Genomic DNA, 25,050 nt, shown 5'->3' on the forward strand with positions numbered 1-25,050 from the left:
GTGCCCAAAATGGCAAATCAGAGCGATTTTGACACCTGCGTCAGATGGATGTCTACAATTATAAAATAGAAAATACATATCAAGGTATAAACTTACACATATAAACTATTCGAGAGTCATGTTAGTAAAATTACACGCTGTTCATGCTATTACAACGCTTGTATATCATACTTTTCATTTACAATTCAATTTTACAAATATGCATTAATTTGTTCCCGCCCGCCATCTTGAATTATGGATTAAGAAAATCGTGCAGAAACAGATGTGCCATAAAACTAGCAGTAGGTAAAATATCAATGAAAACAGACTTCACTTTGTCATGGTATGTTCTTACTTTCAAGAAAAAATAATTAAATTCGCGAAAATTTGTGATAGATTAGAAAGAAAGAAAGAAAGAAAGAAAATCCATTTATTTCGAACACACGAATGACGCAAGAAACAAATAAATAAATATGGCACAAAACAAACAATACAGTGAACGCGTCACGATTACGATTATTACGATGTTTTTTTTCTATTATTATGATATAATTAATATTAAAAACCCTAAAAATAAGTTCCTGGTTTTAATATATTACATGATTTTGCATTCAATTAGATATAAATAAACTTTTTGATATATTACATGATTTTGAATTCACTTAGATATAAACTTTTTGAGTAATGAAAAATGTAGGCAAAATACGAGCGACACTTCTGCAATTAACATCAATGAGGATGACTACATGTCACAATACGTCAACGAAATGTCAACAGACGACATAGCGGGTAAATTATTTGTATGGATGTTCTTGTCTATCGCTAGAATATATGTCAATGGCATCAACAGTTTTTGTTCAATCTAGCAATTATATTTCGGTAGGGGCCATCAAAACCTAAACTCTAAGGTGGGCCAATAGATGTGTCCAGAAGTGTATATAAACCTTTGCTTTATGAAACACATTTCAAAACGAATAAATGCTATGTCACTGTCAATACTATCTCAGAGCTGCTGTCAGATTGTAAATAAGTAGACCTTAAGCATTACATGCGAGTTGTCTCTTTCACTCTCATAGGGATTATGGTATGCTTTTTCTTTTATTTACTTGTTCATGTAATTGTGATAGATGAATCTAACTCCGAAACAAAACATTTTCGATTTGTTTCTTGTATTGTATTGTGAAAATAAGAATAAGCCGCTAAATATTGTATTACAGTAGATAGGAGTGAGTATTAATAAAAAAAGTGACATGTCGCAACCGTGAGTATTTAATTATTCATTTAATAAGCTAAAGTGTGAAAAAGGTATTTGTAAACAAAACAGAGAAACAGTCCATATAATACAGTCAATATTTCCAGATTTTCTAAGTTTTTACACTAATTTATAAACATAATACACTTACCTACAATTTAAAAACTGTTTGCTGTAGGGTTTTCTACAAATATTTTACAAAAGGTCCAATTAAATATTGTGGAATTAACCAAAATAAGTTTGCTGAAATTAGCAATCAATAATTACAAATAGTGAGTAGATACATAAAGAAGCAGAAGATAATATCAGGTTTTGGTTTATATTTGAGATCCGACTAATTAAACCTATACGCAGTATAAATAAGAGGAAACATTTAGGATTTCAAAAACGAAACGACTGAACCGATTTGACAAATTCTTTCACTATTGGAATGCTACACTCTTTTCTAGTAACATAGGCTATATTTTACCACTGTATGGGCAGTACTTTATACCATCAGTTACCAGTTACCATGTGTACCATCAGTTTATTAAACAATAATTTATTCAAAAATGTTAATATTTACCAAATAAGTTATTTAATGTTAGAAAAAGTTTAGCCACTGTGTATGTGTATGTAAAAACTCAAAAATAATTATTAAAAAGAATTTACCTGAACTAGCTAGATGCTGTCTGCGTAGAACCGGTCTTCATGGGGATATTTGAGGTAAGGGTGTGTCCAGAAGTGGACATAATACCTACAGGCTCAAGTAACATCAATATTATTGTACATGCAACCTATTGTATCTAATCCCGCTACTTTCTAAAAGCACAGACACCTATGTGTATAGTTACAAACAACTAACAATACTTAGAATAGCACGATAAGTATTATTAAAAAAAATTCCATCAACTGCTTTTAACATCTCTATTTCAACCCGTCATAATCTGTGAATCTGGGTATGTTAAGAAAATATAACATGGTGGATGAGTAAGTTAAGTATGTGCTAAAATAAGTACCTAAGCTTTTATTTTATATTATTATACTGTTGAAATAATAACCAATTTTTTTTCAGTAATGTGACCGTCCTATCAGGGAATCCAATACAAAAAAAGAAGCTCAAGAAAAACAATTTCTGGGTGCAGAAAAACTTTATACCATCTCAAGTTTTGCAGCCAGTTAGAGAGTTATTAGAGGTACCTACGGTTGAAGAACCACCGGTTCTATTACCACCTCCTCCGACTCTTATAGACCTTGTTGATGGTAAATCCAAGTCCATACCACATATACCAAGTGTTAAAACGAAACCAACAGAAACAAAGACAATAACTGCTGAAAATAAAGTTTCTTCGGGAGAAAAATTACCTGGAAAAGTTGCCATGGATTTCTCTGAAGATATAAAAATTCCAGATGTTGGTCCCACGAAACCAGCAAATCAAGGTGGTCCGAAACCAGGACAAATGTGAGTTACCATCATACTAACTGTTTCCATGGTTCCACAGCCCCCCGGAAATTCTACCCATAACTAGATAAAATGTATTTATTTATGATAGGTAACTTCACAGCTTACAGTACATTACATTAAATCATCATACAAAACATTACGCCAATTATGAAGTACACTAATATAACAATAATGATAATTTGTCGAAAGAGTGGCGGATAACAGGCAATGCACTATTATTATTTGTTGTGTGAATGAGTGTGTGTATTTGTGTTGTGAAGGTAGGTGTTGTGATGTGTGAATGTTGATGTTCATCTAGCTGTCTGGCTCTAATGGTGCGACTGAGTCAGTATTGTGATGATATCTTTTTTAAAACGGTTTCGTGTGGAATTAGCCTATATAGTAGCCCATGTTACTTGGGAATAGGGCTGCCATCCGTCCGGGTTTCCCCGGATTTGTCCTCGTTTGGAGGCCGTCCGGGGGCCGTCCGGGGGCCGTCCGGGCGGGGTTTCAAGAAGTGTCCGGGGAAAACCCGGACACTTTCATGTAAGGAAGCACCTCATTGAATTTAAGTATATGTTAATAGTAAAGGGATTACAAATTAGGTTCGGGGGAAAAATGCGATTTACGCCAAATGTCCGGGTTTTTTAAATGTTTGTCCGGGTTTGGCGAAATTCGAGATGGCAGCCCTACTTGGGAATAATGTAGCTTTCCAACACTGAAAGAATTTTCAAATTGGTGCAGTAGTTTCGGAACCTCTAGAATGTAAAAAAAAAAAGTTTACTCTTTCTTATATTGGTATAGAAAAAAAAAAATGGATTCTGATAATTATAAAAATATTTATTTATAAAATCCTTAAAACCTGAAGTTATAAAATTAACTTGAACTTTATTTGATTTTAAGGGCTGGTCAAAAGCCAAAGAAGAAAAAAAATAAGGGCAAAAAGAAAGGAAAAATGTATGTATATGATATACCAAATAAAGTTTGGGTAATTAAGTCAGTTGCGACTGCAAACAAGCCAGCTCAGGCAGCAAACAAGCCAGGTAAGACATATTTTGAGTAACCTGGTAAATCTTGAGAGCTTTTGAACTATTGATTGAAATGCCATTGTTACTCATTCAACAGTAAACTTTTTACAAAAACTAGAACTTCAATTGTATAAGTCATCATCCCCCGAGCCTTTTCCCAAACTATGTTGGGGTCGGCTTCCACTCTAACCGGATTCAGCTGAGTACCAATGCTTTACAAGAAGTGACTGCCTATCTGACCTCCTCAACCCAGTTAGCCGGGCAACCCGATACCCCTTGGTTAGACTGGTGTCAGACTTACTGGCTTCTGACTACCCGTAACGACTGCCAAGGATGTTCAATGACAGCCGGGACCCACAGTTTAACGTGCCATCCGAAACACAGTCATTGGTGTCTAAGATATACTTAGAAAGTACATACAAACTTAGAAAAGTTGCATTGGTACTTGCCTGATCTGGAATCGAACCCGCGCCCTCATACTCGAGAGGTTGGTTCTTTGCCCACTAGGCCACCACGACTGCTTTGTATAAGTACTGTAATTTTATAGAATACTTATACCTTGTCTTAAGTCTGACAAAAACTATTCTGAAAACTACATCAAATCGGTTTAGCCAAGCGTGAGAACCTCCTTTTTTAAGTCTTATCCATACAACCAATCATTAAATCTGGGTATATCAAGTTTATCTTAACAAATTAGTGGTTGCATTATTACCTAAGGTCTGCAAATTACCTCAGAATTTCATTATTTGCTATTCCATTTAAAATTATGCTCTATCTCTATTGATATAAGGTCTTGTTTTACTTCTACAGTAACTGCAGGTCCTACTGGTGGTAATAAGCAAGAAGTGGAGAGTAAAGAGTCACCCGCACCAACTCAAGCTACTGAAGCTACTCAGGCAACTCCAGTTACTACCGATGCAGCCCTTATGAAGGGATTTAGTAAGTTGTATTTATTTAATTCTTGTAAATACCTTTGGGAACTATTTGCTCTCGCAAAAAAGTAGCGTATAACTATATAACTGTCTTCAGGGTACCTACTATCTTTCTCCATTACAAAGTTCAAAGTTAAATCATAAAGAAACAACTTTATATTCGCATTTTTTTGGAATTTATTTTTAATTTTTACTACCAGCCTAAAAATCAAATACAGCACCAATTTTACTTGCGCATCAATTCCTTTAAGTATTTTGTAGTTAAAACTATGTAGGTAACTGGTATAATAAATTTTGAAATAACCATATTTTTATTGACACAGCAATACCAAAAGTGGATTCTACGAACCTGCCCAAAAAAATTACCCTAAAAACAAAGAAAATTCTTCAACAAGAGATGGTGAGACAGCGGATGAACTGGATCAAAAATAGTAGTAATCCTAATAATGCAGGAAATGTACCTGGTAAGTTGGAATAAATAAGTCGAAATACTTTTTTAGGGTTCCGTACCTACTTCAAAATAAAAACGGAACCCATAAGATCACTTTTATTTTACGTATAATCTTCATTTTCCTGCCCTGTTCCGAAGTCATTTGGGGTCGGCGCAACATGTTTTTTTGTTCCATTCTTCTCTGTCAAACGTCATACTTACATCCACTCCCTTCTGCTTCATGTCCTCTTTCAGGCAATCAATCCATCTTTTCCTCGGTCTACCTCTGCCTCTCCATCCTTCCAAATTCATAATTAGCACACTTTTTGTAGCATGCAGTTTTTCTGTCTGTTATGACAACGTTTTATTTCGGGAACCTGTGGAGACATTGATTTAAAATTCAAACCTAAAACCTTTGCGTACACGGTGGGACTGTGTAGACATAAGATTATGACCATGGCAAAAATGCATGTCGCAAATGAATTAAAACTCGAAGATTACTAAACTTGCCAAAAAGCATCGTATCGGCATAATAAAAAACTGAAAAATAGAGGATACATAATTTTCCTCCATCCTAAATTGAATAATATTTTTCAACTAGGAACTTCAGGAGCTAGTAACGTGCCACAAGTAATGGTTCCTAGCCCAACTAATCCGGGTATTCCGGGTAATAATATACCCGGATCGGTTGGGACCCCATCACCAAGTACAGGAGCTCAAGCTACATCCATTCTAGGACCAGTTCCGACTAGTGAGTATTTTTTCTTGTACTAGATATTAGGATTTTTTCAAATAGGTGAGCCAAACGGCTGATTCAATATGATTTTTTCATCAGTATTTTATAAATTTCCGTTAAGTGTCACCCAGCATCATTCTATAGCCTGTTTTCTATGATGCAATGGTTTTTGTGTTATTTTAAAGTGTCTTTATTTAGAAGATCAACATCTAACGGAATGCAGCTGAGTACCAGTGTTTTACAAGGAGCGACTGCTTATCTGACTTTCTCAACCTAGTTACCCTGGCAACCCAATACCCCTACGTAGGACAGGTTGTCAGACTCACTGGCTTCTAACTACTCGTAATGACTGCCAGAGATGTTCAAACTATTATATTAGCAAGATATTATTAATTACAATGAATATTGTATTATCCACAGCGTTACCAGTATTGGGTACGCCGCAAGCACAGGCAGCGCGGAGTAATGCCGGCAGTTTCTTCAACATGACAGTCACACAGACTCAACCAACACCCAAGCCTGCCAGACCTATTATGCCAGATATTTATGGTGAACATTTGCACTCAAATTAGTTTTTCTTACATTTTAAAATATGCCTATAAAAGCTCTTTCATCATAATGTCCCGCGCTTTTGCTAACTATGTTGGGGTCGGCTTCCAGCCTAACCGGATGCAGCTGAATAACAGTGATTTTTAAAGAGCGACTGCCTATCTGATCTCCTCAATCCAGTTACCCCGTCAACCCGACGCCTCTTGGTAAGACTGGTTGTCATACTTTCTGGCATCTGCTTGAACGCACTCAAATTCAAGCTCGTTTTTTTTTTATTATTTCAAATAAGCATATAAAATCTCTTTCGAAACATCAAGTTAGCTGCACGTTTCCAAGTACTTAGTGATTCTCATGTAGAAGAACGTACGTAACGTAATCTCCATAGAAGCTACTTCGAATATAAATATTAAAATATTATTTTTTTTCCGTTTCAGCTTATAAATACAATAACTACCCGAAAGGTATGTTCGATTAGATAATTTATTATTCAATACTAGCCGTTTTCCCGCGGTTTCACCCGCGTCCCGTGGGAGCTACTGCCCGCACCGGGATAAAATATAGCCTATGTTACTCGCAGATTATATAGCTTTCTAATGGTGAAAGAATATTTAAAATCGGCCCAGTAGTTTTTGAGTTTATCCATTACAACCAAACAAACAAACAAAGTTTTCCTCTTTATAATATTAGTATAGATTGTTTGTTAGTTTTATTTGTTTTTCTAACTTTAGTTTTGTTTCCAGGGATACCGAAAAGTTTCCTAATGAAAGCAGAAAACAACCAAGGCAAGTATATTAAATACAATACCTTTTTCATCTCATAATGACTTGTTCGCCTTGTGAAAATGTCTAACATACTACTAAAATAGACAACTAGCCTCCCCCCACGTGTGAACCCTTCCATTGCCCAGAGAGTGCAACTTCCATCACCTGGATAAAGAATAATAAGTCATGGTACCATTTAATAGGTCAAACAGGTTAGGTATAAAGTAAGAAAGTAGTTTTAGGATAAGTGAAAAAAAAATTGACAAAACTTGTCTTTCGCAGTAACCGCCGATTCACCAATATGGCCAACGCAAAATTACTACCAAACTATGAACGCTGGCCAACCAACGTTGGCCCAACAGGAGCCAGAAGTGAATGTTATTGAACCAATGAATACGGACCCTTCGCCGATATTTGTCCAAACTGAGAACCAAACTGATGTCCCACAGCCTTATTCGCCGTCCGATATTTATGCGGAAATGAATGCTAATCCTGGTAAGTGCATCTTATAGTACTAGCTTACAGCCAGCGATTTCAGCAGCATCCCTCGAGGATACGCCTCCGTACACCCGGATTAATAGTTTAATAGTATGTTTAATTTACACTTGTTATCTTAACTATCTTAACTTTGAAAGAAGTACCCTCTGTTTTTTCTATTCAGTTTTAATTTTCAAATCTGTTCCTGAGCAGTGCGTTCAAGCAAACGATTAAACTTACATAACTATCATCATTTGTGTGTAGCTTTTACTGGCATTTGAGTATAATAAGTATTATTACACCTCATGAGGCTCTCTATAGGTGGCTGGATCAAGGGACTGATTCAGAAGGCAGTACTCTTTAGGTCTAGTCTTTCTGTCTCTGAGGCCCTAAACACTGGCACCTTGGACCCTGTGTCCGATTCAATGTTACAAAATAAATAAATTCGGTTCCTATATTAATCATTTTGAATACATAAAACTGTCATACAATTTCAGAGCCCGAAGACCTGGAATCTCCCGACCAGGGTCAAGGCAGTCAGAAACGTTTGAGTGCCTTCCACAGACTGGGCCCGGTGGCACAGCCTAAGAAACCTAAGCTTACTATCAACTTGACTTTGAACAAGGAACAACCTGTACGGTATGTGAGTTTTTAGACTGTGTTGAGGGCGTACGAGGGATAAAATACGTAAGATGTTTAAGGGAGCAGAGGGCAGTGGGTTGAATAAAATCTAACGACATCTCACCAGGGTGTGGAGGGAGTAGGGAGACACAGAAAATTAAAAAAAAAACATCTGACGTAATTTGTGGACGCCCCTTTTTACTGTGACATTTTAATGCATGTTTAAACCACTAGGCTATCAAAACTACCTTTCTTCATTTCTCATACAAACATTATCATCTTCCGAGCTTTTTCCCTACTAAGTATGTTGAGATCGGCTACCAGTCTAAGCGGTTTCAGCTGAGTACCAGAGTTTTACAAGGAGCCACTGCCTATCTGACCTCCTCAACCCAGTTACCTACCCCTTTATACAAACACATTATGATAAAATCCTTAACTCTTTTTTACAGGGAAGTAGTAGACGAGACGGACAATGACCCAGACCGCTACACTCCAGTACATTTACGTCAGGACATCATCAATAGTACGGACGCGACGGTAGTGCAGTATCTACCCAACTGGCCTTGGAGGAAAAACGTTGGGATAAGGAAGAGTGCTACTGCTAGGAGTTCTAGGGTAAGTGTTTTATTACTTGCCTCACCTTTCCAGTTCTGCCAAAATGGTATCCATCCATGGAAAAAATTCTTCAAGGGTTCTTAACCATTGGAATTGTGGAATCTGTAAGCCACGATCTCTTTATTCTTACTTACAGAGCCCAAGTGCCCTCGCGCAATGTTCGAAAGCGCCATGCTTTATATGGACCGAACTTTCCATCGCCATCAATTCAGTTATCCAGGCAAGAGGAAACTCGTTTAGTAAAACTGTCCCTATATCCATTTAGCCTGAGACCGATTCTTAATTGGCTTCGAGGACATGGACATGGAGCAACTGCCTAACTGGTGCATCTTAATACAATGGATTTTTTTATAACACATAAATTATTCATGCAACTCTTTTGTTTCAGTCCGCCATGATTTTAGAACAAGAGCAAATGGAAGAAGCATATGACAAAAATAACTTTTTCATTCAAATAAGTGTAAGTTTCAATTATTATAATTTTACTAGCTGTTTCCGGGAAAACTTCTTCTCTTAGGTACCTGGACAAAACACAGCCTATGTTACTGGAGTATAGTGTACCTTCCTTACAGGCTTCTGTGAAAATGTTTTTTCAAATTGGTTCAAAAGTTTGGTGAAGAATAAAAAAACAGGAATCATTTTTGTAAGGAAACATTATACCTATAGTACAGATTGCACAACAAATAATACCTACATATTCTAATTGACACACTCAGAGAAATTTAATGGTCACTTAAGCTGTTCCTTAGTGCAGAATTTCTCTGGGAATCTGTCGCTAAGGAGTGATTTAAGTAATCATTAAATGTCTCTTGAGTGCGGGGGTATTTATAACTCAACATTTAATGGGAATTTTTCAGGTGAAAGGTTACCCTTCAACGTGGACGAAGGAACGAGTTTTGGACGCTATACTTGATAGTGTAAAAGGATATAGTCTCATACCTTGTTTTATAGAGGTGAGATATATTGAATTACTTTTTACATATTATATTAATATGACATATTATATGTATTAGAAAACATTTGAGTTAGCTTGTAAAGAATTTGTGTTATCTGAACACCGAGTTTTCTTATTTTATTTAAATCCACCATCGATTATCCCTTGAATTTGATGAAAAAATCTATATGGCTAGTTTCACCAATTACAAATAATGTCTCCAATAGCCTATCAGGAACTTATCTGACAGATAATCTATACAGTTTTGGTTCCACAAGGTAGGAATATCTGGCAGAAATTATAAGCAATCTTTATCTGGCTGATAGCATTAACTATCAGTTAAGTAACTGACACTTAATCGGTAACCAGCGTAACGAGTAGAGTCACTAAAATGTACAAAAAATTTTCAGATCGAGATAAAAATAATCATATTTATTTTTCAGTTCGAAGAGCACCAATGCAAATTCTTAACCCTACGCTCCCGTTCGGCGCTCATAGTGTTACACAAAAATGGCCTCTATATCCACAAGGACGGGGTCGAATTGACCATAACTGTGTCACTGCCGAATTTGACCCTCAATCAAATAGATTTTATACCGAGAATCGTACTCAGAAAGCGAGTGGCCATGGGTTATTCGGATAAGAAGCTCAATTTGAGCGCGTTTACTTTGCAAAATGGTGAGTATTATTTAATTATTTCTCAAAAATATTTGGTAGTCTTATGTACTCCTCTTATGTTCTCCCCTTATGTACTCCTCTTATGTACTCTCTTATGTACTCCTCTTATGTACTCTCTTATGTGCTCCTCTTATGTGCTCCCCTTATGTACTCCTCTTATGTACTCTCTTATGTGCTGTCTTATGTACTCCTCTTATGTACTCCTCTTATGTACTTTCTTATGTGCTGCCTTATGTACTCCTCTTATGTACTCTCTTATGTACTCCTCTTATGTACTCTCTTATGTGCTGCCTTATGTACTCCTCTTATGTACTCCTCTTATGTACTCTCTTATGTGCTGCCTTATGTACTCCTCTTATGTACTCTCTTATGTGCTACCTTATGTACTCCTCTTATATACTCTCTTATGTGCTGCCTTATGTACTCCTCTTATGTGCTACCTTATGTACTCCTCTTATGTACTCTCTTATGTGCTGCCTTATGTACTCCTCTTATGTACTCCTCTTATGTACTGCTTTATGTACTCCTCTTATGTACTCCTCTTATGTACTCCTCTTATGTGCTACCTTATGTACTCCTCTTATGTACTCCTCTTATGTACTCTCTTATGTGCTGCCTTATGTACTCCTCTTATGTACTCTCTTATGTGCTGCTTTATGTACTCCTCTTATGTACTCTCTTATGTACTCCTCTTATGTACTCTCTTATGTGCTGCCTTATGTACTCCTCTTATGTACTCTCTTATGTGCTGCTTTATGTACTCCTCTTATGTACTCTCTTATGTGCTGCTTTATGTGCTCCTCTTATGTACTCTCTTGTCCAAAACAGAGTGTACGCAACAGGTAGATGCTTGAAATATTCACAGAATATGGAATGTATTATAATTATGGAACGTTTTAAAAATAATAGTACGGAACTAGGTCTATGACCGCTATGGTCTAGCTAGATAGAAGAAATGTGTCTTTTGTTAATAATGTAAGAAATGCGAAAGTCAGATAATAAATTCCGTATTATTTATATTATGTTTCACTGTTTTATCCCTTCAGGTTATGGGCCCAGGCACATAATCCTGCAAGGCAAGTAAAACATACCGTTACCTAGACCCTTCTTTTGCCGGTTTTTTGTAATTATACAAATTATTTAAATTCCAGATATAAGCCACTTCATATATTTCCCGTTGAACTGTATGAGCAATCAGACGGCGTTCGTTCAACTACAGAGCGTTATCGAATGGGAAAACCTTGTTGAACTGGATCTATCTGAAAACAGATTAACGTAAGTTTTTACATGACAATAATGAATTTACACTCTATTCCTTATTGAATAAGATTGAAATTTAAATGATAAAAAGAGGAATATACCTACATAATGTATTACATGTGTACGGAAATCCTTAGAGGAAAGGGGGATAGCCCCGGCCAATTTTGTTTTTTTGTTATTGTGATTAAATTATCAAGGGAAATACAACGAAAACTACGAAAAAATAATCAACACAATATTTATTAGTTTTAAACCCACTTCAAATAGTGGTCAAATTTTGATATCTTTTAAAAGTGGCGGGTAGCTCCGGCCACCTACGTAATTAGTGGCCAAATCGATTTTTGGCGACACACACATCGTAGTTATAGTACAAATCCGATGGATTTATATCTACACATGCCTCGTGAGCCCAATCTAAATCCAATCCTGACCCGATCCTGCAGAGAAGTTCGTGGAACGTCATACTGATCTGCGGCAGCTCTCTCAGAACATTTTTTCTCAAGCACCGCTTGAATGGCTTTTTTTCATGTTTTCTTCACTCCAGTCTCCGCGATTCGTAGTTCTAGTTTTAAATTTCGGCATTGTGACACTGAATTTTTTTTTTTTTTTAATTAAGACTTAAAATATTAACCTCTATATAGACTAACATATGGCCGGGGATACCCCCAAAACTAATGGCCGGGGTTACCCGACATGACTTTCTTCGAAAAAAAAAAATTAAAAAAAAGCAGCTAATTATACGTTGAAATAAACTTCAAAGTGCAAAATAGAATAGTATTCCATTATGTAAACAAAATCAAATAAATAATTACTTACCTTTATCCAATGAATAACGGTTTTCGAAACATATTGATTTCTGACACGGTTTTCGAAACAATTGAAGTCACGCGGCCGTCGACGACGAAAAAGAAATTCACTCTATCACGCCCGAACGCAGCGGTCAATCGACTTCAACTGTTTGCATTTGACGAATTACTCTTAAACGCACATGGAGATCACACGAACTTCAAAATCACGCCGCGCGAAATACTAATATTTACTATGGCCGAGGCTACCCACCGGCCGGGGCTACCCCCCTTTCCCCTACAAGCAAAAATAAGTCCATTACTGCAATAAAAATTACGAAATAGCATAATCCTGAATCCGATACTTGTTGTTTTACTTTTAAAGTAAAATACTTATTACATATTATAGAATTTATATATTCATTTATTTACTTTATTCGTGCCGAAACGGCGTCAGGATTGTATAGTCCCGAGCCAAGGTCATGTGGTGGGTCAGCGCTGAAAACCAGCGCTGTTGTCTCGTGCCTGCGTGTGCGAGACACAGCATTTATGCTGAGCGCTGCCCCTTTTCACACATGAATGACGCAGCTGCAGCGCTTTTCTTTTTGTTTCACTGTTTGTTTTGTCCATAGATTTATTTGTTTGTATTTGGGTGTGTTTGTTTCTTGCGTCATTTGTGTGTAAAATAAATGGTTTTTCTTTATTTCGATAAGTGATTGTTACGACTACAGAATAATATCCGTCAATAATATGTATTGCTTGTTATAAAACAAAGTCCTCTACAGCGTTTGTCTATGTATGCGCGATAAACTCCAAAACTATTGAACGGGTTATCACACGGTTTTCACTCTTGAGGAAAATTTTAAAGTATATTTTATATCTGAATTTAAAAAACTAAAAAAAAAACGTTAGTCATGTATTGTCATCAGAACTCAGAGCGTGGGCAAAATTTCATCCTAATTCAAGACCGGGAAGTGGTTCAAATTAAGATTCCAAAGAACAATGTCAGGTTTCGGCCCACCCAATCAACTTTTAAAACTAAATTCTCACGGACACAAAGTTCTTTACTACAACAATTTAAATATAAAATACTTACTTCTTATAAAATATTTAATTGTTATCTAGAACTTATCCAAAAAAAATATCATTTTAATAAGTAATTATTTTGTTTATCGAGTTCAGGTTTTTCGTTTTAATAATTTGGAATAATTTGGTTTTGAGAAGTTCAATGCAGAAGTGGAAAACATAGAAAAGCTTCTGACATTAAACTACACAAAAAACTGTAAGAATTTTCACTGTACATGAAATATTTTTATTGAGCCTAAGTTACTATGGACGTCTGACATTGTTCTTTTCTTACATACATAGTTACCAGTGTAGCTTCGAGTAATAAATATAAGCGTGTTAAAATATCATTTATTTTTATTTTTCAGTTCTATCGCCGGTTTCGAACTCCACTCAATGACGCCAAGGTTGAAACATCTAAACTTAGCCAACAATCACTTGGAGAAGATCAATCTTCTGCTCAGCTGCAGGAATTTGCCCCTCAAGTCGATACGCTTGGAGGGAAACCCGCTGTGCCACGATTACATTGACCCGGAACATTATATTAAAGTTATCAAGTTGATGTTCCCAGCTGTTGAGGAAATTGTAAGTAAAATATAATTCTTGCTTTTTAGTCTTGGATACGATCTTAGAAAATATATCCATTTTTTCTGGGTCTTGAATTTCTAAGAACAGCCCCTTATTATATGTCTGACATGGTTTAAAACAACGCATGCTTAGTAAGCAATTGTGTAATAAATAGTATACACATTTATTTTATTTAGTATACATTTCTTTCAAAAATATAAATTGCAACGTCTGTATAATTACAGGCCTACGCATAGGTATACGCCTATTTTTGAAAGATTAAATAATTTCTGCTTATATTTGTATTGAAAAATGATTCAATCCACACATTATACCTAAACATGAGAATTGAGAAGAATATATATGTGGGATCGTCAGAAGGAGCCTCGCGGCGGTTCTGGCTGTCACCTTCCATCGGTTGCGTCGCAACTCGGCATTCAAAAATAAAGGCACGCTTGTATAGTCCAATGTTCCATTATTTGCTTTCCTCACCATCTTATTCACAATCGCACACAATCAGTAAGATGGAATGAGATTTCGAGCCAATAGGTTAGTATGTGCGCACTTCAGTTGGCACCTGTCACCAGAATGACCGCTGCCATTACTCGTCGTGACACTTACTATAGTTCGGCCATTCAGAGAATGCGTTCCTGACACGTCGCGATTGAACTGACGACGTAACTTTGCAATGGCGTTGCAGTTACGATAAAAATATTTTTGCTGGTTGTTTACCGTTTTAACAATTGAGGAGCATTAAAACAACATTATTATATCAATAATCAATGAATGTTATTACGTCGTCAGTTCAATCGCGACGTGTCAGGAACGCATTCTCTGAATGGCCGAACTATACTCTATTCGGGGTTACCCGCTCATAATTTTAATGTTATAAACGCTCCGACATATATAAAAACTCATCTAATTTAATTTCTCCTCAAGTACATTATACAACTTCTATTTTTTACAGGATGGCGTAAAAATCCATCGTAAAGGTGAACTCCCCGAACACAAACAGAACTACTGTCCGGACGAGGCTTCAGAAATAGCTGAGAAGTTTTTAGAAACATACTTCCCACTGTTAGACTCGGCGTCGGAAAACAGGTCTCAGATACAAGGGATGTATGAAGATGACGCTACTCTGACTGTCACTTACTGTTATAAATTACGTAAGTATTTTAACATTAATTTGTTTTCTTATTTGGGTGTTATGGAACTAAACTTTTCACAATTGTTAAGGAAGCCACTGAAGTATTTTTTGCAGAGTAATAATGTTTCTTTTAGAGCTCTATGTGTACTAGGGCCTTATGTGTAACTCTTTCAAACAATCCCGCAGACCTTTCGAGAAAATATGAAGCGTAACACGTCATTTTCGTCACCAAAATGGCTTTTTCAATTTTGAAAATAATTTTTTTAACCTCTAACGTTATAATCAGGGACCGTACAACCCCGAATATAAGTTAATTCTTTCGAAAGTGTTACAGGTTATATGGCTGCAGTCAATAAAAGTGTTATCTCTTGGTAGTGGTAGCCTTTTCAAAACCCTAACATTAGGGTAACCCTTTCAATAAGTTAACTAGTACAAGATGTTACCGGCTCATGTATGATATCCAATTGAAGTAGATAACCCTTTGAAAGGGTTTTTCAGGGTTTTCAAAGGGTTTTAAATCAAATTATTTTAAATTACGTTGGAGACGGGGAATAGATTTTGACCTTGAAAGTTTGGAATCATTTACAATTTTTCATTAGTGTTTCTTACTCGTCTATAATGTCTTGAGCGCAGTCGGTTACAAAAGTTTTCGTTGTTACTGTTGTTGAGTTTTATTAGTATTGTTAAGTTTTTTATTTAGTGTTTATGATTGTTTTGTGTATAAATACATGGGTTAATTGAAAAATGAAAATAACAGTTTTTTTCACGATTGTACATGCGCTAAAGTTTTTTATTTTTTTATTAATACAACCTTACCGCAGATTTGGGGGTCCGCGCTTTTATTTAGATTTTGTACTTAATTATAATTTTCGCCGTCTTGGCCTCACAAAAACTTATGTCTACTGACTTCTAGTCTTAAACTATGTGAGTTCACCGCGTTCTGTATATATATATATATATATTATATATATTATGTATATTTGCCGCACCCCGGCACCCCATTTACCCATCTGATATTGGGTACCGCCCAAGCTTCCATCGATGGTGAGGTCCCAGAAACGGTCTGTGCCATTTCAAGGATACTATCCTCCAGCATGATTTTGGTACATTTGGCGGTAACCACTATCGGGCCATCGTGTGGCGTCTGGAATTTTATTTTGCCGGTTCGCTCCGTTGCCTCTTCGTCCAGGGCCACGAAACCGCTCTTTGCGCTGTAGGCGGCCATGTATGACCCTGTCATTTTCCCTGCAATTTACCTCCTTTGTGGCCCTTACAACTGCAACGTACTCCAGGAAAGCGCTTTTGACATGGTCCGTGGTGCCAAACTCATCGCGAGGGTCGGTAGGCGACCTGCCCCTTGTCCGCTATTGTAGGCTTAGGCTTCGGCGGGTCGGGGTCTTGGGCTTTTTTCGGAAAAACCGCTCCACTGCTGATTCCTGTTTCGCTGTTGGTGATTTGCGACTGACCGATGGGAGCATGGCGCTCAGGAAAGAACCGATCGCTTTAAGGCGATTCCGCGCAGTTGGACTTTTCGTGGGACTCGTCGCGCCGGCTGTAGGGTTTCCGTGGACTTTAAGGAAATTCAAGGTTTCCCCTCTGTCCTCGTATACTACCACCTCATGGTGTTCCGAGGCTTTTAAACAGCCGAAGCGGTCTGCGACGTCACCCCTTTTTCATCCAACTGCCATCGCGTCGACGCTTATGGTGCGAGCCGTGGCTGGCGCTTCTTCTGCCTCTGCGATCTTTTGCAGAAGTGAGCACACCTGAATGAATGGAGTCTCCTCTCTCCACTCGAGTATTGCGATCGTCTTGCATTTGAATCGCAATAGTCGGCATCGGTGAGAGGCTACTTCCAATTGAGGCAGTGGTACTTGCTACCTTTTTTGGTTGTCTTGGTGGTGCAATCGTTGAACAGGGCGGCGAGGCTTGGTGCAATGGTTATTCGATCTCCAGCTCGACTCGAGCCTATGCAGAAGCTTATGCCTATTTTTTCCGCTTCCCTGTTCATAAACAAGGCAACTCCACGCAGTCTTATGCCTGGCACTCCGTCTCCTCCGAATGCCAGAAGCTGTGCGATGGGCATGGTACTTGGAGCTGACTGTTGACTGGTGGGTGATTTCTGTGTTTGCGCTGGTTGTGAGTTGGTTTTAGTAGGTCCTTTGTGTGGTTGTTAATTCTGTGTGTGTTGAGTGTATGATAGTCGTTTGTCTGGTTGTCAGTTCTGTAGGTGTCTGTTCTGTAGATGTTTCGTGTATGGTTGTAGTTTGTGTGGTTATCGGTTGAGTGGTTGTTGTTAGTGTTGTTGTCGGTTGTGTTGTTGTTGACGTTATATGTGGTTGTATGGTGGTGGTGTGTATGGTTGTAGGTGTGGTGGTCGTGGCGAGTGTAGTGACTGCGCTGGTTTCAGATGGCGATCTGTTCTGATTTCGCGGAGTACGGTCCGTTTTGTTGGCCGCAGCTGCGACTATGGCTACTTTGCTCGCGGAAGCAAGAAATATTTTCCTAGTAGCCGGTTTCCCCATGATCGTGTGGAGTGTGGACTGACTTAACTGGGTTTCGATCGTGTGTTCCAGTTCCATTCTGTCGTGGCAGAACCTTGGAGACTCGAAAAGCAGGTGCCAGACTGTTTTATCGCAGCTGGGGTCACAGGATTGTTTTTGAGGTGGAATCTGTGGAGATACGCTGAGAATCCTCCATGCCCGGTTAGGATCTGGATGTGTGTCGGTGTAAGGACAGCTTCTTTAAGTGTTCTTTTTGCCGCAAGGACATTTGGAAAGAACACTTTTGTGACCGCTCCTGTGCTACAGGATTCATATCGCGCTTGCCACTTTCTGATGGTCCCCGTATTTTCCTTCTCACGTACGATACGAGAACTTTGTTGTACTCCGCTGTATTTTCTGTCAGAGCGGCCTCCTTGGCCAGCTGGTCCGCTCTCTCATTCCCTGGAGTTCCCACGTGGGCCCTCAGCCAGAAGAATTTCACGTCTCTGCCCTCTTCTCTGATATCTCGGACGCATCTCTATATCTGGAGTGCCAGGTGATGTGTGACAGACGGACTCCTCAGCAGCTCAAGCGACAATCTGATGCGCTAAAGTTCGCAGAGCCTATATTCAGACTCGCCAAGATACAACGGCCGTACTGTAGTTTAGAACTTTAAAGTAAAGGCACGAGATATAAAATTACAATATTTGTAGTCCCAATGGGTAACTCTGTTACAGTCGTTGAAGGGGTAACCCATTCAAAACGTCTTACGACAAAAAAGTGTAACCCATTAAGAATGGGTTTTTGAATACACAGGTATCAAATCGAAAGGGTTTGAAAGAGGTTATCCATTGATAAGGGTTTTCGTAAAAAAGTGTAACAAATATGAAATTGGTTCTAAAACAACACTTTGTCAAAACCCAAAAATGTAAAAAAGAAAACCAGTAATATAAATACCCACATCATATGACAGATAGAGAATAAATCTAATTTCACAAATATATTTGGAAATGACGTAAGTATATGTACTTATTTCTCGAATGTAATATATTTTTAAATTATTTTCTTTTTGTTGCAGGCTACGGTCCAATATACAGATGCTTCAGAAACCTGTTCCTGTACGCGCGGTTTCTAGACGAAGGTGAAACAGACTCAGTAGTGGGTGCCATGGCAATCACTAAACTTATAAACAGATGGCCACAGACAGAACATGACCCTTTTACCTTCACTGTTGATGTTTTATATCATACTGTAAGTATTTTGTGAAAACTTTGGTTTACAAGAACTTTCATCAGCGGTTTTACCCGTTTTCTAAGGGAACTATTTCTGCTACCAGGATTAAAGTAGCTTAAAAGCTTGATCGATATATACCTAATCCTGAAAAAAATCGAACGATTAGTTTCTGAAATATACGCGTAGTATGCAAGCAAGCAAACATACAACTCCGTTTTCTTCTCGAATCATTTAAACCTCAAAATTACATAGTTAGCTCCTACATAGTTACCTAAGGCATTAGATTTGTTCTAAAAAGCTTGCTGCTTTAAGGCTCGAGCAGACCGGATGTGTATGCGTAGACGTGCACGTACCACTGAGTTGTAATGTATGGAAGTGTATGAGAGCTTGCGTAACGACGCGCACGTCTACGTTACGCAAGCGGTGTGACCTGTCTCATACATTTCCATACATTACAACTCAGTGGTACGTGCACGTCTACGCTTAGGTACGTCTACGCATACGCATCCGGTCTGCTCGAGCCTTTAAACGTTGGTACGTCGTGATTACTAAGTATGTAGCCTACCCCTCTATTATAATTGGCAACTGTAGGTGCACATAAAACATATTAACCCACTTTAATCCAGGAAACCACAACAATATTACGCATCAGCGGCATACTGAAGCTTACAGCTGAAACATTAGCCGAGGACGAACACCTACTATCTTTCACTAGGACTGTAGTATTGTATTCCGAAGAAGGCGACGAGTATAAGATACACAACGAAATGATTTATTGGGAAGAACCGTCGGCGGCGGCCGCGAGAGCCGCGTTCAGAGTTAACACGGTAAGTTACTGTTTTTCTTCAAAAGTTACACAAGTACCGATACAGTGTCCAGTTAGTTAGTGCTAGCTGCCAAGACCTGCTATCCGAGACCTGTGAAACCAAAAGTTAATGATGGCATCCACGGCCGATTTCGGCTACGGTGGCTGTTCTCATACATGGAGATCAACCAGCTGCGCAGGACATATTATAGTGCACAAGCATTTGCGTAGACACAAGTGCACTCACTATTCCTTCACTCTCATATCCCGCACGTAAATGTCGTCCCTGCGCCTCTCTCTCCGATGCTATAAGTATGTCATAATGTTGTTGGTTTTCTCATGAGGCAATCCTCAGTAGGAATTTTCTAAAAAGCTAGGTTAATACCATAGGCCTAATATTTTTCTTATCAAAAGAACTGTCTTCTAATTTATCTGAAAAACAAGGTAAGTATTAAATAAGCTCTATCTGGTCTAATGAGCAAATCAACAGATATACATATATTGGAAACTGCCTTAAGTGATTACTTGAAGAATAGGTACCAGTAGTACCAGCCACTAGAATCATTATAAGAACCGCTTCTTCAATCTCATGGTTGGTGTTATGTTAATCGTCATTATGTCCAATCATCGTTTGCCGTTCGCTTGTAGGTACATAATATCAAACTTTGGAACCTAAACATAGACTTCAATTTAATTAACACATAGGTATAATAGGTACTTACACATAAAACTAAGACCTAATTGAAGGTCACACAGTGCTGCAATTTATTATAGAGCTAATCGATGATTAATTACATACTATGTACCTATTTGTAGATAATACCTACTCACTAGTGCATAAATACCTATCTAACTTAACTAGTTCTATATGCTACGATAATTTTAGAAGCGTAGGCGCCTAGCAGTTACTGTGATGCTCTCTTAGCTTCACTGAAAATCTAGTACTAAAACCAACTTCCAAAATAGAAGGCTCTCAATTAATTATTTTTATTTTACATGTAGATTTGACATGGCCTGCCTGCGACTGTCTGTCTGACCTCTACAATTACTCATTAAATTATTACCTACTATAAGAGTCTTATACATACCTAAATTATTAGGTACTGCGCTTAGGTCTTGAAGCATAATTAACCTTGTTGTCAAGTGCACATCCGATACCTAATGGTAACCTAAATGTGACGTAATCATTGTAAGCCTAGTGGAAATTATCAAAACATTGCGCGTTTGTTTTGAAATGTTCGCTCCACCCGATGCGGCGATCAATTGATTTGCATTTTCAAATGCGGGCTGTAGTATAAACAAAAAATACCGCCAAATGTTTTCATACGCCTTTTCCGATTTGGTTTTTAAGGCGAATTACTTTATAAAGATTGACGGATGTTGATATACTAATTAGACACCAGAACCTTCGATATAAATCTCATGTTTGTAATAGTAGGTGAGGTACCTAAGTGCGGTTGAAGCACTGAAGCGTGACCACGTTAGCACGCTTGTTATAATGGCAGCTGAATTATAGTTTTTACGAATAAATGAAGCAGGTTAAGCAAGTCAGATAATAATAAACAGGATAGTTAAAAATATTTTATTATTTAATAAATTTTCATATTCTTGAATTTAAAATGTGGTGTTTTAGTTTAATGGCTTTATGAGCATATCTACCTATGACTCTAATTATTCACAGAAACTTGTATTTCACATTGATTGTTAGCTTATTGCCCATTCCATTTATTGCTTCTCTCATTTATGAAATGGACATTAAAAATAGACACAACAATTTGCTTAAAAGGAACAACTTGGCACTATTGGTATGAAATACACTTAAACATAGGGGCCGCGGTATTTAAAAGGAATATCAAGTCTGTAATCATCTCAGTGACTCTCACACAGTGTCCATAGACTCTTCGTTCAAAGGCTCAGTTTCCATTTCCATATCTCTGTCATCGGCTCCCGACGCGTACTTCAATCTCAACTTCTCATAATGTAACTGCTCTTTTGCTGACACAGATGGCTTGCACTTAGCGAGCGCAGTCCTGAAGTCTTCAAATGTGACAAAAATGTCACCCTCTAGAGTTCCGGTTGCGATGTGGTTTGTGAGTGTATTTGTAGCTGCAGCTCTTACCAAGCCAGCCAGATCGGCACCTGTATACCCGTCCGATAATCCCGCGATCACTTGTAGGTCTACATCAGGTCCCAGACGCGGTTGAGTGCCACCTTTGGTAAGCTTCTGTAGTATATCGAAGCGATCGTCTCTTGCCGGCATTCCGACATACATAACGCGGTCCAAACGGCCCGGTCTCAACACAGCAGGGTCGATAATATCTGGTCGATTAGAAGCTGCCAAAACAAATACGCCTTCACGAGTCTCTATGCCGTCCATTTCAGTGAGCAACTGATTCACAACACGCGCAGCCCCATTGTTGTCTTGTGAAGTACGCCGCGGACATAGTGCGTCGAATTCGTCAAAGAATATAACACAGGGCGCCGAGTTTCTTGCTCGTCTAAAACAAGTACGAACAGCCCTTTCACTCTCACCAACATACATGTTCAACAATTCAGGCCCCTTCACTGAGATGAAGTTCACTCCCGCCTCGTTAGCAACAGCCTTTGCCAGCAATGTTTTACCACATCCAGGAGGTCCACAAAGTAATACTCCACTTGGAGCTGATAATCCCAACTTCGTAAGCTGCTCTGGATACTTCACTGGAGCTAAAACAGCTAACTGCAACTCTTTACGCACTTGGCTCAAAGATCCAACATCATCCCATGTTACATCGGGGACTGTTACAATACCTTCTCTCACAGCACAAGGTTTTGTGGTCTTCAGAGCTTTAACAAAGTCTTCATGCCTGATAGCAAGGCCTGTGAGTTGCTCACTAGTGTAAGGCATATCTTCAAGAAGGCTTAACACCTCATCTATAGGGTCTACTGGTTTCTTGATTGGTTCAGCAACATGGTTTTCTTCTGTATTTACAACTGTTTCACTCAATGTTCCTATGGATGCTTCTTGGATGTCCACTGAAATTTCACTAGGTTCTGGGATACTTGCAGGAGCGTCACCTGCATTTGAGGTCACTTCTTCACTTTCTTTGTCGCCATTTGGTATTATTGACACTTCGTCATTAGGAGGAGGCACTTCAACAGGTTCCTCTTCTTTGACTTTAACTTTGAACGACCGCACCTCTGTAAAAATCCTCTTGACAGCATATGTGCTGGCTTTATTTACAAGTGCTTGTAAATCAGCACCCACAAAACCAGGAGTTATTTGAGCTAACACATTCATATCCACATCTTCACCTAAAGTAATATTCTTACAAAGAATAGATATTATCTCTTTCCTAGCATTTAATGAAGGTATACCTAATGTGATTTCTTGTTCAAGACGTCCCGCCCTTCTTAGGGCAGGATCTAAGGCATCTGGGTTATTTGTGGCAGCAAGTATTAGGACAGATGCGTTGGTATCTGTCAACGAATCTAAGGATGCCAGTAATTGGGCTACCATCCTCTTCTCCATGTCCTTTTGTGCATGAACTCGGTTGCCACAAACTGCATCTATCTCGTCAATAAACAACACACTAGGAGCTACGGACACCGCCCTCTCAAACAGCTCTCTAATTCTTTCTTCAGATTCTCCAGACATTCCACCAACTAATTCTGTGCCGGTGATGGCAATCATAGGAAGCTGAAGTTTTCCTGCAATAGCATGCGCTAACAATGTTTTTCCAGTCCCTGGTGGCCCATGTAACAATGCCCCTCTAGGAGCCTTTATACCCAACTGCTTATAAACCTCTGGGTGCTTCATATGTAATATTAAATCACAGATCTGGGTAATGATTTCAGACAAACCTCCTATGTCATCAAAACTAACCTTAACATTTTTCAGACTGCCAATATCAACCTTTTTCTTTGGTGCTACTATTTTATTTAACTCAGCTTTCCTCTTTTTCTCATTTGTATGTAGGTTCTGTTGACATTTTAAGGGCGTGTTCTCAATCGCGGAGCTATTTGCGTTTCTGACAGGTATGTGGGGGGTTATGGTAATTTGGTCATTGATTTTCGGTAATTTGGGCGCCGCACTGCCGTCTTCGTCGCTGCTCAGTATATCTATTGGCTCGCCCGACTTGTCTGTGTTCCTCCTGTTAGTCGCCGGCCGTTTTTTATCCTGCATCTTGTACATGGCGAGCAGGCGGTCGTTCAACGCACTACTATTCTCGTCTAATAACTCTAAATCGGATTCCTCCTCTGAACCGTCGGAAGTAGAAGCTCCGTCAAGTCCGTAACTTTGTAATACGACTTTATATGCACTTTCTACCATCTGACAGAAGGCGCTGTCGCTCCTGTTGTTGTACTCGCGGTAACGCTCTTTCAATGAACGCGCCATTTGGCTAACATCGACGAATGTCTTGTCCACATTCTCGGCAAGATAATTCTTCACACGGGACACTATAATCGGGTCGTTTATAGTCTTTTGTCTTGTTTGGTGTTTCTTCATTTTTGTACGGAACAGAGATTTAAAATTAATTTAGTCTGTAAAGTTGAATTTATAAACTAGTTCCTCGTAAAACGCAATGTTTGACAGCGGCGTCGTTGAATCGATGATATACTTGCCATACTAAAAAATATTTTCCAGTTACACATGCTTTTAAGGATACCCATTCACACATGACTCAATGTAAACTGCCGTGATGGTCAGTACTTTTTTAACTAATTATCATTTTTACGTTTATTTTTGTTTTACAGGTTTCCCAGAATAAATTAAATCTAAAAATTGAATCTACCACAGATGAAGACCTACGAGCCCACATTCTAAAAATTTTCATGAAACTAACTACTATGGATAAAAAAATAAGTGAAAGGTAAATAAACAAAATATTTAAACTATGTACTTTCTTGACAATTTACTAAAATCTAAGGGCTTTCTTAAACATCTTTTTATTCAGGTGTTTGGAGCGTAATAATTGGAACTTCAAGCTTGCTCTGGAGGATTTTACCAAGTTATTGAAGGCAAACAACTTGGAGTCACTGAATGAAGTACAATGTGCTGCATAAATATAAGTTTATTGTCTCATCATAACAGTCATGTAACTTTTGTTCAGAAGAATTTAATGAAATTATAAATAAAGTACTTTTTATTCTGAATTTATTCACTTGATATTTACCGCGATTTCGCCCGAATCCCGGTGAATTTATCTTCCGTATCCAGACAAGATATATATAGCCTACATTCGTCTACGAGGATTGTGTAACTACGTAATAGTTTTTTTTTTTTTTTTTCAAATTGGCTCAATAGTTTTGT

At 38.2% G+C, this 25,050-nt stretch overlaps 2 protein-coding genes across 2 annotated transcripts; one reads left to right on the plus strand and one right to left on the minus strand.

The window, feature by feature from the left end:
• The first annotated feature begins 932 nt into the window (after positions 1 to 932).
• LOC124636445 lies at positions 933 to 24,893 on the plus strand. The gene is made up of 22 exons (XM_047172538.1): positions 933 to 1,240; positions 2,286 to 2,672; positions 3,558 to 3,697; positions 4,493 to 4,621; positions 4,938 to 5,078; positions 5,646 to 5,795; positions 6,201 to 6,329; positions 6,764 to 6,790; positions 7,070 to 7,111; positions 7,373 to 7,585; positions 8,065 to 8,206; positions 8,638 to 8,803; positions 9,192 to 9,263; positions 9,661 to 9,756; positions 10,181 to 10,415; positions 11,567 to 11,690; positions 13,894 to 14,110; positions 15,060 to 15,258; positions 18,798 to 18,970; positions 19,579 to 19,779; positions 24,495 to 24,610; positions 24,695 to 24,893. Exons 1-22 carry the CDS (start codon positions 1,230 to 1,232, stop codon positions 24,801 to 24,803), a joined length of 3,219 nt encoding a protein of 1,072 aa, XP_047028494.1. The 5' UTR covers positions 933 to 1,229; the 3' UTR covers positions 24,804 to 24,893.
• On the minus strand, positions 21,326 to 24,360 carry LOC124636446 (nuclear valosin-containing protein-like). Its single transcript, XM_047172540.1, has one exon. The coding sequence runs from the start codon at positions 24,244 to 24,246 to the stop codon at positions 21,637 to 21,639; it is 2,610 nt and encodes an 869-aa protein (XP_047028496.1). The 5' UTR covers positions 24,247 to 24,360; the 3' UTR covers positions 21,326 to 21,636.
• Positions 24,894 to 25,050: the final 157 nt, after the last annotated feature.

This window comes from Helicoverpa zea, chromosome 14 (assembly GCF_022581195.2).
Source record: "Helicoverpa zea isolate HzStark_Cry1AcR chromosome 14, ilHelZeax1.1, whole genome shotgun sequence".
NCBI lineage: Eukaryota > Metazoa > Arthropoda > Insecta > Lepidoptera > Noctuidae > Helicoverpa > Helicoverpa zea.